This window comes from Lynx canadensis, chromosome C1 (assembly GCF_007474595.2).
Source record: "Lynx canadensis isolate LIC74 chromosome C1, mLynCan4.pri.v2, whole genome shotgun sequence".
NCBI lineage: Eukaryota > Metazoa > Chordata > Mammalia > Carnivora > Felidae > Lynx > Lynx canadensis.
In genome coordinates, this window is record NC_044310.1 from 194463495 (window position 1) to 194476091 (window position 12597).

Below are 12597 nucleotides of genomic sequence, written 5' to 3' on the forward strand. Positions count from 1 at the left end.
GCAATCGGCTTCTTGAAGACTCCGTTTTCCCAAGTAAGAATAGTTTTATGGGGCCTCGTGATTAAACCTACGACAGTGCTCCACATTACACACGAAAAGGCATTAACACATGGTTAGTTGCTTTTAGTGCTCAGCATTTTCTTGCCATTAGTATTTTGTATTATTAGTAGGAAGGGAGCCAGATCCTCTTTCAGGGGAGACTTCCGGATAGTTTCTGACTCAAAACCCTCAAGTTTTACTTATGGCCTGGGTATTTATAAGAAAGTAATTGGAGGGGCGCCTGGGTGGCGCAGTCGGTTAAGCGTCCGACTTCAGCCAGGTCACGATCTCGCGTTCCGTGAGTTCGAGCCCCGCGTCGGGCTCTGGGCTGATGGCTCAGAGCCTGGAGCCTGCTTCCGATTCTGTGTCTCCCTCTCTCTCTGCCCCTCCCCCGTTCATGCTCTGTCTCTCTCTGTCCCAAAAAAAATAAATAAACGTTGAAAAAAAAATAAATAAAAAAAGAAAGTAATTGGAGCATTTATAAGGGAATAAGATGAGGCATATAAAACACTGTACAGCGATTAAATCGTAATAAACAATTATTATGAGCTGTCATTACTAGCATATTATTATTTCATCATTTTATTATTGCTATGAAGGTAATATTATTCCAGATGCTATAGGGAATAAAAAATATTAATAAGTCAATAAATTCTCCATAAGGCCTTTTCCTTCTGAGTGAGGTGTTTGCTTTTTAAAACATATTTAGGAAATCTACAGGCCCTGGATCAGGGTTTCCCAGCCTTGGCATTGTTAGCATTTGGTTCCAGGTAATTCTTTCTTGTAAGACATCATCCTGTGCAGTGTAGGATATCAGTAGCATTTCTGGCCCCTAGTCACCAGATGCCAGTAGCACCTCCTCCCTCTGAGTTGCGGCAGCCACAAATGACTCCTTACATTGCCAAATGTCCCCAGTGGGTGCGCAGGGGGTGAGAATTGCCCCTGATTGAAAATCACTACGTTAGGTCTTTCATTTCCCTGCTGGTTATCAGACCCTGTCTGTCCCTACTTTCCTAGCCATTGTGCACCCATGTGAACTGCTCCTCACCAGCACCATTAATGTCCCTTTTCCCTATCCTTCCTTTGCATTTGCCCTTCAAAATTCCAACCCCAGGTCATGACTAAAATCCACTTTTTCTATCCCTGCCCCCAGATACCTGCATGCTCCTCTGGGGGAAAACCACACAACCATCCAGACTGGTGTTTCTACAAAGTTGTAGTCCCCAACCCCTGTGTGCTGCCCCATGTGTCAGTCCTTTTCTTGACTTTACTCCCTCAAGTAGCCAGTCAGCACTTATACAGAAAGTGTTGTAGGTTAAGGCTTTTATAGGACATGGTGCTGCAGGACGTGGAGGAGGCTGAAATCCAATTGAGGTCACTTTCTAACTGGATTCACAGTTTTCTGGCTTGTCTCATAAAATCCAACTTCAACACTAAAGCAATCTATGTAGATCTGACCAAGTCACTGACATGCTTAAAATAATTTGTTAATTTCTTATCCTACAGCCAGTGAAACTCTAGCTCTTTAGTCTGGTAACTGGGCCCTCCATGACCTGCCTCTATACTTCTGTCTATGAGCTCCAACTGTTTGGAGTCTCCCCAAGAACATAACATGCTTTTTTTCCAGGCCTATTCTCATCCTGGTCCTACACCCTAGAATGTTCTCATGCCCTTCTCTTCTGCCTAGAAAACTCCTACATATCCTTCACAATTTCATTTAAGATCCATCCCTCTCTTCCTCTATCATTATAATATTCTACACAGATTTTTATTGTTATTTTTAATTTATTATCACTATTTCTTTATGTGTCAATCTCTCCCATTAGAATCTCAACGGTTTGAGGGTGGAGAGTTATCACTGTACTCTGAATAGCTAACATAGTATCGCAATTTTGTAAGTATCTAATCAACATTTATTGAGTGCATTAATTCATTAATTAGCAAATAAATCTAATATAAATGACTCATCCTTTTGTAAGACAGTGTATAATCAACTCAATGCACATTTTTCTATTATTGTAATTAAGTTTTTATTTAATTCCAGTATGGTTACCATACACTGTTACATAGGTTTCGGGTATACAATATAGTGATTCAACAATTCCATACATCACTCAATACTCATCACAACAAGTGCACTCCTTAATCCCCATCACCTATTTCACCTCTTCCCCCCACCCACATTCCCTCTGGTAACCATCAGTTTGTTCTCTACAGTTAAGAGTCGGTTTCTTGGTTTATCTCTCTCTCTCTCTCTCTTTTTTTTTCCTTTGCTCATTTGTTTTGTTTCTTAAATTCCACATATGTGTGAAATCATAGGGAATTTGTCTTTCTCTTACTTATTTCACTTAGCGTTATATTCTCTGGCTCCATCCATGTCATAGCACATGGTAAGATTTTATCCTTTTTTATGGCTGAATAATATTCCACTGTATATATCACATCTTCTTTATCCCTTCATCTATTGATGGACACTTGGGCTGCTTCCATAACCTGGCTATTGTAAATTTGTAAATAATTCTGCAAAAATATAGGGGTGCATGTGTCCCTTTGAATTAGTATTTTGTATTTTTGGGGTAAATACCCAGTAGTACAATTACTGGGTCATAGGGTAGTTCTATTTTTAACTTTTTAAGCAACCTCCATGCGTTTTCCACAGCAGCTGCACCAGTTTGCATATTTACCAATAGTGTAAGAAGGTTCCTTTTCATCCACATCCTCTCCAACACTTATTTCTTGTGCTTTTTATTTTAACCATTCTGGCAAGTGTGAAGTGACATCTCACTGTAGGTTTGATTTGCATTTCCCTGATGATTAGTGATGTTGAGCATCTTTTCATGTGTCTGTTGACCATCTGGATGTCTTTGGAGAAATGTCTGTTTATGTCTTCTGCCTACTTTTTAATTAGATTGCTTATTTTATGGGTGTTGAGTTTAATAAGTTCTTTATATATTTTGGATACTAACCCTTTATTGGATATGTTATTTGCAAATATCTTCTCCCATTCAGTAGGTGGCCTTTTAGTTTGTTGGTTGTTTCCTTCACTGTGTAGAAGCTTTTTATTCTGATGTAGTCCCAATAGTTTGTTTTTGCTTTTATTTCTCTTGCCTCAGGAGACATATCTAGAAAAATGTTGCTATGCCTGATGTCAGAGAAATTGCTGCTTGTGCTCTCTTCTAGGACTTTTAATGTTTCAGATCCTTAATCCGTTTTGGTCATTAATCCATTTTGGGTTTATTTTTGTGTATATGTAAGAAAGTGGTCCAGTTTCATTCCTTTGCGTGTAGCTCTCTAGTTTTCCCAATGCCATTTGTTGAAGAGACTGTCTTATTCTCATTGCATATTCTTTCCTCCTTTGTCAAAGATTAATTGACCATATAATTGTGGGTTTCTTTCTGGGTTTTCTATACTGTTCCATTGATCTGTGTCTCTATTTTTGTGCCAGTTTGAATGCTATAGCTTTGTAGTATAACTTGAAGCCTGGAATTGCGATGCCTCCAGTTTTGTTTTTTCTTTTTCTTTTTCAATCTTTTCAAGGTTGCTTTGGCTATTCAGTGTCTTCTGTGGTCCCATACAAATTTTAGGACCAATTTTGTTTGTTACAGTTCTGTGAAAAATGCTATTGATATTTTGCAGAGATTGCATTAAATGTGTAGATTGCTTTGGGTAATATAGACATTTTAACAATATTTATTCTTCCAACCTGTAAGCATGGAATGTCTTTCCATTTTTTGGTATCATCCTCATTTTATTTCATCAGTGTTTTATAGTTTTCAGGGTACAAGATTTTCACTTCTTTGCTTAAGTTTATTCCTAGATACTTTATTATTTTGGGGGCAATTGTAAATGAGATTATTATCTTAACTTATGTTTCTGTTGCTTCGTTACCAGTATATAGAAATGCAACAGATTTCTGTACATTGATTCTGTGATTTTAATTTATAACTGCCTCAAATATATTACATGAAACCAATAACCTAAAAATTCTGTCAAACATATTATTTTCAGCTAGATTTAATTTTATTAGTGAAAAATGCTGAGTATTTATTACAACTAAGGAATTTAAATGGGACGTCATGATCTGATCATATTCAATTATGCCTCCAATAAATTTGTTGAGTGCCTACTCTATGATAGGCACTCTTAAGAGTGCTTTATTCAGCAGTGGATAAAACAAAATCCAAGCCCTCAAGGAGGTTTTTATAAAATCTGTATGTGTGAAGTAAACAACTTTAAAATGAAATTTAAGATAAGAATAATTTTTCAATTCGATTTCTCTAAACTGCTAGTAAGCATATTTAGAATAGTTTCATGCTATAATGGAACAGGCTTTCAGTGAAAGTAAGAAATGCATCTGAAATGTGGGGATATTGACTCTGCCAGTGTCTATGTCTTCTGGTTTTTCTAAGGACCTTACTAGACTACATGCCCACAGCTGTTTGAATGATACTGTCGTTTTCAGCTATCAACTTTCTGGCCATATGTGCATTCATAGCATTAGATGACCCACTAATGGGGACTCCAGAAGAAAAATTAGAGTCCCAGAATTTATGCATTCAGCCAATTTAAAAGGACTTACAAAGGAACATAGCAACATAAGAGGAGGCCATACATTTTGCAAGTGTTCAAGTCTGAAGACTGATTAGATTTAATTGGTGCTATTTTTGGAATGTAAACTATGCTCCATTAATCAACAAGTATGTATTGACGCTCAAGGAGAAATGTACAGAAGGAAATCTCAATGTGTCTCCATAAATATACAATCTAGTTGGAAATATATCAGATAAAATAATGACAGTAACTATCAGTGAGTGAATCAATTGAGACAATGTTAAAGGCCAGTGTTTCAGTATAAGAGGACTTACCTTATGCTGTAGTGTCCGCTAGAGTTTTATTTGTGCCAAGATTACTTATGAGGAACATGGAAAAGGATGGAGTTCCAAAGGTATAAAAACCAGGTCAATTGAGATTTGACTTCCTGCATTTCTGGAGACAAATCAGATAAGCTTTGCTCACGTTTAATCCCCTGGTTGCTGGATCTAACACCACACATAATACTGGGTTCCCTTAACTTCAGATCCGCCTGTCAAGCTGCTTATTCAGTATCTCTAGTTGAATGTCTAACAGGTATCTCAAATTTAACATGTCTGAAACTAGGCTCCTGATATCCCCCAACCTGCTATTTCTTCATCTTGCCTATCTTTGTCAAAGCCAAAAATCTTTGACACCTCTTTCTCTCACCTTCCACTTCCAGTCAGTTCTGTAGACTGTATTTTCAAAATGTATCCAGAATCTACCATTCTCATTTTGCCCTCTACCAACACCCTCCTCTAATCATCTTCTACCCTTCCTAAACAGACTCTCTTTCTACCCTTACCCTTTCTCAAACTATTCTTAATAGCCTCAGTAATCATATCAAATGTACATCCAGTAATGTCATACCACTACTGAGAACCCTCCAGTGGTTCCCCATCTTAGTGACTGCTGAAGCTCTTAGTATGACCTATCAGGCCCTGTATTATTTGGAACTCAATGACTTCTTTGACCTTATTTTCTTTTTCTTCTACTCTTCTGCCATTTACCTGACTCTAGACACAGAGTCTCCTGGCTGTTTCTCAACACACGAGGCATATTTAGGACCTTTGTACTTACTGATTCCTTCTCATGGAATGTTTTTTTCTGAAACTATCTACTTGGCAGTTCCTTCATTCCATTCAGATCCTTTTACTTAAAGCCGCTTTCACAATAAGGGCTTTCCTGGCCATGCTGTCTAAAATATCAACACCTTGCCTGACGCATCCCTTTGCCGGCTTTTCTTCTCTTTTGCACCAGGAGAGCAGGAATTTTTGTATGCATTGTTCACTGTTCTAGCCCAGAACTTAGAATAGTAGCAGGTATGCAGTAGGTGGTCTACAAATATTTGTAGAATGAATGTTGACTGAATTTGGCCAAGTGCTTTACATGCTTTTCCTAATACCTCTATAGGGAGTTCTAGATGCTTTCCCATTGTGGGCACTGCTGTAGTGCCAGAATCCTAGTCTATAGCTTACAGAAGAGGCCTTTCTGTATCAATGTGTGGATTTCATCAACCTTTCTAGCTGAAGTTTCCTTTGACACTGAGCCACGGTGATTCACCATTTTCAGGATCACTTTCCTTTTATTTTATTATTTATTTATTTATTTATTTATTTATTTATTTATTACAATTTCTTCCTACATCTTATCCTTCTAGATCATTGGTCTTCAACCATGGCTACACATGAAAGTCAGCCGAGAACTGAGTGATTCTAATTTAATTGGTCTGGGCAGGGGAGGAAGTGACACCTGGGCCTCCAAAGCTGCCTAGGTGATTATAATATGCAAGCTAGGGTTGCAAATCACTGTCCTAAGTGAATCTCTAGGTCTTGGTTGTGTTCATTAATCTGTGATAACATTCTCTGATTCCATCTCTATGTTTTTTTGAGAGACTGGGTTGTTAATTTATTTTTTTTAAGTTTTTATTTTAATTCCAGTCAGTGGCTGAGTTGTTTAAAATGTAATCTCAGAATGTAATATATTTTTATTTACGTAATATGAGATTGCATTTTAAATGATGTAACGATGAAGCAGAAAATGTGCTCCCTGGAAGAGAGCTTAAGTTGTAGATAGACTGAATGAGTATGAGTTGTAAGGTCTGTGCAACTCAGCAAGTACTTACTGAGCTCCTGTTGTTCACCTAGTTTCTAATACTGTATTAAGCACTGTGATGATGCCGGGTGCTATGGAAGAGGGAGGATATCTGATAGATCCCTGCCCTCAAGGGATTAAAGATTGTTGAGAAACAACATAACAATATACTAGAAGGGTCTAAATATATGTTCCTGGTTATATGAAATGCAAAAACAAGAGATGGATTGGAGAATTAACAAGTCAAAGTAGCCAATATCTGAGAATATTGATTTAAGAGGGAAAGAGAAGGACAATTAAATACTTAAGAGGAATAACAACGATAACCACAAGAGATCTGCCGAGACTCTTAAAATAAACAGGCCTTGATCACTGCTAACACAAAACAGTAATTGTGTTTCATGCTTTGCCCAAAGCTGCATTTTAATTATTAATTTTGCCAAAAGCACACCACTGTGGTTTCCATAGTAATTGTGATGGTAACAGGGCTATTGGTTTACCCTAGAAACACTCATCTGAGTGATGAAAGGTCTAGAAGATCAACCCAACGTACCTTGACAATAATCTTGTGAATGATATTAATCATTGCAATGACTGGTCCTTTCAACCAGGTCTTACAAGCCAGTTATTGGACATAGATCTTCTCTTTCCCCAGGAATCGGACCTTACGTTCCGACTGGCCAGCGGGCTTGTTATATGGCAGCCCATGTGGGAGCACAGACAGCCCGAAGTCTCTGGCTTCACAGCACTGGTGAAACCCATCAGGAACATCATTACAGGTTCGTAACTTGGATGCCCAGTGGGATGGTCTTAGCAGACTCCCTCATATGCAGGAGTAAGGGTGATGAAATGATTTGCCCTTAAGGAACCAAGAGGAATGAGGTACCTGAATGGCTCAGTCTGTTAAGCAACTGACTCTAGATTTTGGCTGAGGCAATGATCTCACTGTTCATGAGTTTGAGCCCTGCATCAGGCTCTGGGCTGACAGCATGGAGCCTGCTTAGGATTCCCTCTTTCACTCTCTGTCTGCCCTTCCCCACTTCTCTCCCTCTCTCTCAAAATAAATAAACATAAAACAAAACAAAAGAGCCCAAATGTCTATCAACTGATGAATGGATAAAGAAGATGTAGTTTGTGTGTGTGTGTGTGTGTGTGTGTGTGTGTGTGTGTGTAATGGAATATTATTTGGCGATCAAAAAGAATGAAATCTTGCCATTTGCAGCAATGTAGATGGAACTAGAGTGTATTATACTAAGTGAAATAAGTCAGTCAGAGAAAGTCAAATATCATAGGATTTCACTCATATCTGGAATTTAAGATACAAAACAGATGAACATAAGGGAAGGAAAGCAAAACTAATATAAAAACAGAGAAGGAGATAAACCATAAGAAACTCTTAAATACAGAGAACAAACTGAGGGTTGATGATGGGGTGTTGGGTGGGGGGATGGGGTAAAGGAGTGAAGGGCATTAAGGGGGACACTTGTTGGGATGAGCACTGGGTAGTATATGTAAGTGATGAGTCACTTCATTCTATTCCTGAAATTATTATTACACTATATGTTAACTAACTTGGATTTAAATTCTAAGAAAGGGAAAGAAGAAAGAAAGAAAGAAAGAAAGAAAGAAAGAAAGAAAGAAAGAAAGAAAAGAAAGAAAGAAAGAAAAAAGAAAAAAAGAAAGAAAAAAAGAAAGGACAAAAGGAAGGAAGGAAGGAAGGAAGAAAGAAAGGAAGGAAGAAAACCAAGAGGAAGAAAATTTCTCTAGAAAGTTATTATGTAAATGCCCTGGGCACAGGGCTCATTTACATATGATGAGAAACTCTAAACCAGGGGCACATGCTACTGAGTTGTGTGGCTTTGGATAAGTCATTTAAACTTCTTATACTTCAGTTTCCTCATGTGTAAAACAAGAGTTAAAATATAATGTTGCTAGAACAGTCAGGGTTGTTATGAAGAATAAGTGAATTAATAATATATAAAATTGCTTAGAAGAATGCCAGGCACATAGTAAGTAAATAAGCTATTATTATTATTATATCTTCATAATCATTATAGTAGACAGAGTCATAGATCCTTAACAATCTTACCTTAGTGCTTATTTGCTATCAAAGCATTTCACTACAGGAATTGTCTAATGAAATAATTTTATTGGTGAATTGTAGAAAGAGTAATAAATGATAGCTTGAAAAGTGCCTGGAAAGCTCAGGCTTCACTCCAGATGTACCACTTACTATGTATGTAACCTAACCTCTCTGAGTGTTTCCAGTTCTTTAAAATGGAGATAATAATACCACCTTATATGGCCTCATAGTGTGGAGTAAATAAGAATCCACATAAAGTACCCATTTTATAGTGAGTGCTTTATAAATTCAATCCTTCTATTCCCAACCAAAATTTTGGCATCAATAATAACATTTACAAAGAGATAAATTGTGTGGTAAATATATAGAGGCATGATATATATACGTCATTTGCTTACTTCCAAGGTTTTTCTACAGACAATGGAATATTACACATGTAAAAAAGCTTTGTAAGGGGAAGGAAGCCATAAACAAGTTTTTACATACTTTCCCCCTATCAAGTAACATACCTTTGCAAGGTACATAGTATGTTAAAGGATTTTCTGAACAAAAGATGGTAACATGCTTATAGTGACAAATCATGTTTGCTTATAGTAATTCACACAAAAGATACAATTTTTCATATAGTGAAAGTAGACTAATTCCAGAATTAATATGTGAACAATACATTAGTGAAATAAATTATAAATTCGAGAGTAACAGTCTGTCATAACATTCAAATAGCAAGGACCTAAAGATGTCATAGCCAGAAGTGATCTACTTAGATTCCCTGGATAGAATGAGGTTAATTTCACAAAATTAAAACAATCTGAGAGTGAAGACAGATGTACAATATTAAAAAACTGAAAACAATAGAAATAAGACAAAGGAAAATAAAATATGCTACAGTAAAACAAAACTATTACTGAAAAAGCCATATCATTATGCTGATTAAGGATTTTTTTCGTATTTGTTAAGTCCTATCACTTTCCTTATGAATTAAGAGGTCACTTTACATTTAGGTCACTCTCTCTCTCTCTCATTAATACATAAACTATCATTTAACAGATGTATTAAAAGCTGTTAGGAAATAGTGTCCCTCATGAATCACTGGGGCTGTTCCCTCCAACATCCTTTTGCCTTGGGATGTTATTCAAAGTGGGTTCTTTTCCCCTCTGCCTGATGCCCGTGGATGTGAAATGGTGCCCAGCCTCTGAGGTGAGATTAAACCCAGCTCAGACACGTGGCCAGAAGAAAAAGCAACAGCACGTGGGTGGATGACACTCCCTAGGTCTCTTGTTTTGTGACCTTGGTAAATCACTTTCTCGACATCTGTTTTATTCACAATTCCAATACAGCATGGCCATCGTCACTTCCTACTGTTCCCAATCCTCAGGAAAAATGTAACTGATTTAACTTTTGCCGTAAGGGAAGCTTAAGGTGTTCATAAAAGCACAACCTGGAGCCAGACAGCCTAGGCTGGAAACTTCATGTAAAGGCCAGATGATCTTGGGCAAGTTAAACTTCTTGTGCCTTAGTGTCTTTATCTGTAAAATGAATCTAATAATTTACCATATGTTATTACTGGGTTATTGTAAAGGTTAAATGAGTTGAGACAGTAGTTCCCCCCTTATCTGTGGTTTTACTTTCTGCAGTCTCAATTACCCATGGTCCAAAAACAGATGATTCGCTCCTCCTGACAAACCGTCAGAAGGTCAGTAGTAGCCTAACACTATGTCACAATGGCTACATCATTCACCTCACTTCATCTCCTCACGTAGGCATTTTACATCATCATAAGAAGGGTGAATATGGTACAATAAAGTACTTTAAAAGAGAAAGAGACTACATTTACATAACTTTTATGACAGTATATTGTTAGAATTGTTCTATTTTATTGTTAGTGATTGTTGTTAATCTCTTACTCTGTGTAATTTATAAATTAAACTTCATCATAGGTATGCATGTATAGGAAAAAACAGTATATGTAGGGTTCAGTAGTATCTACAGTTTCAGGCATCCACTTGGAAAAGACCCCCTGCAGATAAGAGAGGAGCGCTGTATATGTAAAGTTCTTTAGTTTTTAAAAAATAAAAGAGAAAGAGGGGCAGAGAGAGAGGGAGAGAGAGAATCCCAAGCAGGTTCTGCACCATCAGCACAGAGCCCAGTGCGGGGCTCAACCTCACAAACTATGAGGTTATGATCTGAGCCGAAATCAAGAGTTGGATGCTTAACTGACTGATCCCCCCAGTCACCCTTGTAAAGTGACTTAAAAAGAATGTGGTAGATATTTGGTACCATATAGATGTTAACCATTATTAAATTTAGTATTGCCAACTTTTTAGCACCAATAGCCTTCTGAGTCAGAGTGAATAGATGAAGAAATCTACATTGTTATGATAACCTAGCAATGCTAAGATTTTTTAATTGGTTATTTGATTTCTTTTATAATATGTGCTACTAAATATCTTCTTTCAGAATGACAATGATATGTAAAAATTATTTTTTGAGAAATTATTGAATAAAATGAGCGTATTGTAATCTTATAAAATTTGTGATGATATTTCTTCCATCTTTGCAGCTAAGAGAAGCTCTCCTATCAACAGTCAAAGTCAAACCTGTGAATCACCAAATCAAGACACAAGCCATCAAGAGGTGAGTTTATTGTGATCCTAGGAAGAAATGAGGTGGTCATTCCCTGGATGTGGTGTAGTGTGAAAGATAAGACATGAGTTCTAGAATAATACTACTTGGTTTCAGATCAAGCTCCTACTCCTGAATATAAAACTTTAAGAAGTCTCAACTTTACTATCTGTCAAGTATGGAAAACAATTTTATGCACTTTCCCAGTGTGGGAAGGCTGAAACAAGACAATGCATGACTGGTACTTTATCTTTGTGGCAAGTGTAATCAGCAGTGCTTTATCTCCATGCCTAGTGAATAATCAGTGGTGTTCTATCTCCATGGTTAAAGTGTAATTAGTAGTGCTTTGTCTCAATGGCTAGCATGTGACATTCAATAAATGTTAGTTATCATTATTCATCCCACATAAAGTATCAAAATCTTCTAATATTTTTTAGGCAATCGTAATATAGGTAAGATAATGCTGCAGCAGGTGGGGAGGAGGGAGAAAGTAGAAAGGAGGCATAATGTATAGTCCTATCCCTTAAGTAATATAAAGTTTCATGAAAAATCAAGACGAATCCACATAAAAACAGAATATATGTAATAAAAAAAGACTATAATTTAGTGAAAAATTTTCAAGCATTCTTTGGTTTGGAAAAGAAAGAAATGAAGGCCAGGGTGGTTTGAAGCCACATAGCTATGACTACTGCCATTAGCTTAGTGTGGTTTTAGATGACCTGTCTTAATTTCCGGTCCAACATGTGCAAGATACAATTTGCTGCTTTCCATGAACATTGGATCCTCTTTCTAACTGATGCATTACTGTCAGCAGTGTCATCATCCTTTTTAGCCTCAAAACTGGAAATTTTGGAGTCCTATTATAGCTAATGTTTATTGAACTATTGCTAAATATAGACACTGTGATTTATATGCTCTATTTTATCTATTCTAATATATATATATATTTATATATATTATATATATATATTACTTTTAACATACTTGAAATCAGATGTGTTTGATGATTGTCGACTTCTTAAAATCTCCCTGCCTGGTGATGGTACTAATATGGTTGTCATTCTTGTACAGCATGAATTTGTCATTTCTGGCATTTAAATTTGTAGAATTGGGATTAGTGGCTTAGAAAAATATGTCAGAGGGAATAGTGGAGCACTCGTTTAAGAAATAACATTTTTGACACAGAG

The 12597-nt window shown here is 36.8% G+C and overlaps 1 protein-coding gene across 9 annotated transcripts in view; it reads left to right on the forward strand.

Annotated features, from left to right (window-relative positions):
* The window catches only part of UNC80 (unc-80 homolog, NALCN channel complex subunit), a 223233-nt gene that overhangs the window by 8429 nt on the left and 202207 nt on the right, over nucleotides 1–12597 (forward strand). For all 9 annotated transcript variants that reach the window (XM_030326989.1, XM_032594509.1, XM_032594506.1 and 6 more), the window contains exons 5-6: nucleotides 7361–7484; nucleotides 11349–11422. In XM_030326989.1, coding sequence (XP_030182849.1) covers nucleotides 7361–7484; nucleotides 11349–11422 — 198 coding nt within the window. The remainder of the gene's footprint in view (nucleotides 1–7360; nucleotides 7485–11348; nucleotides 11423–12597) is intronic.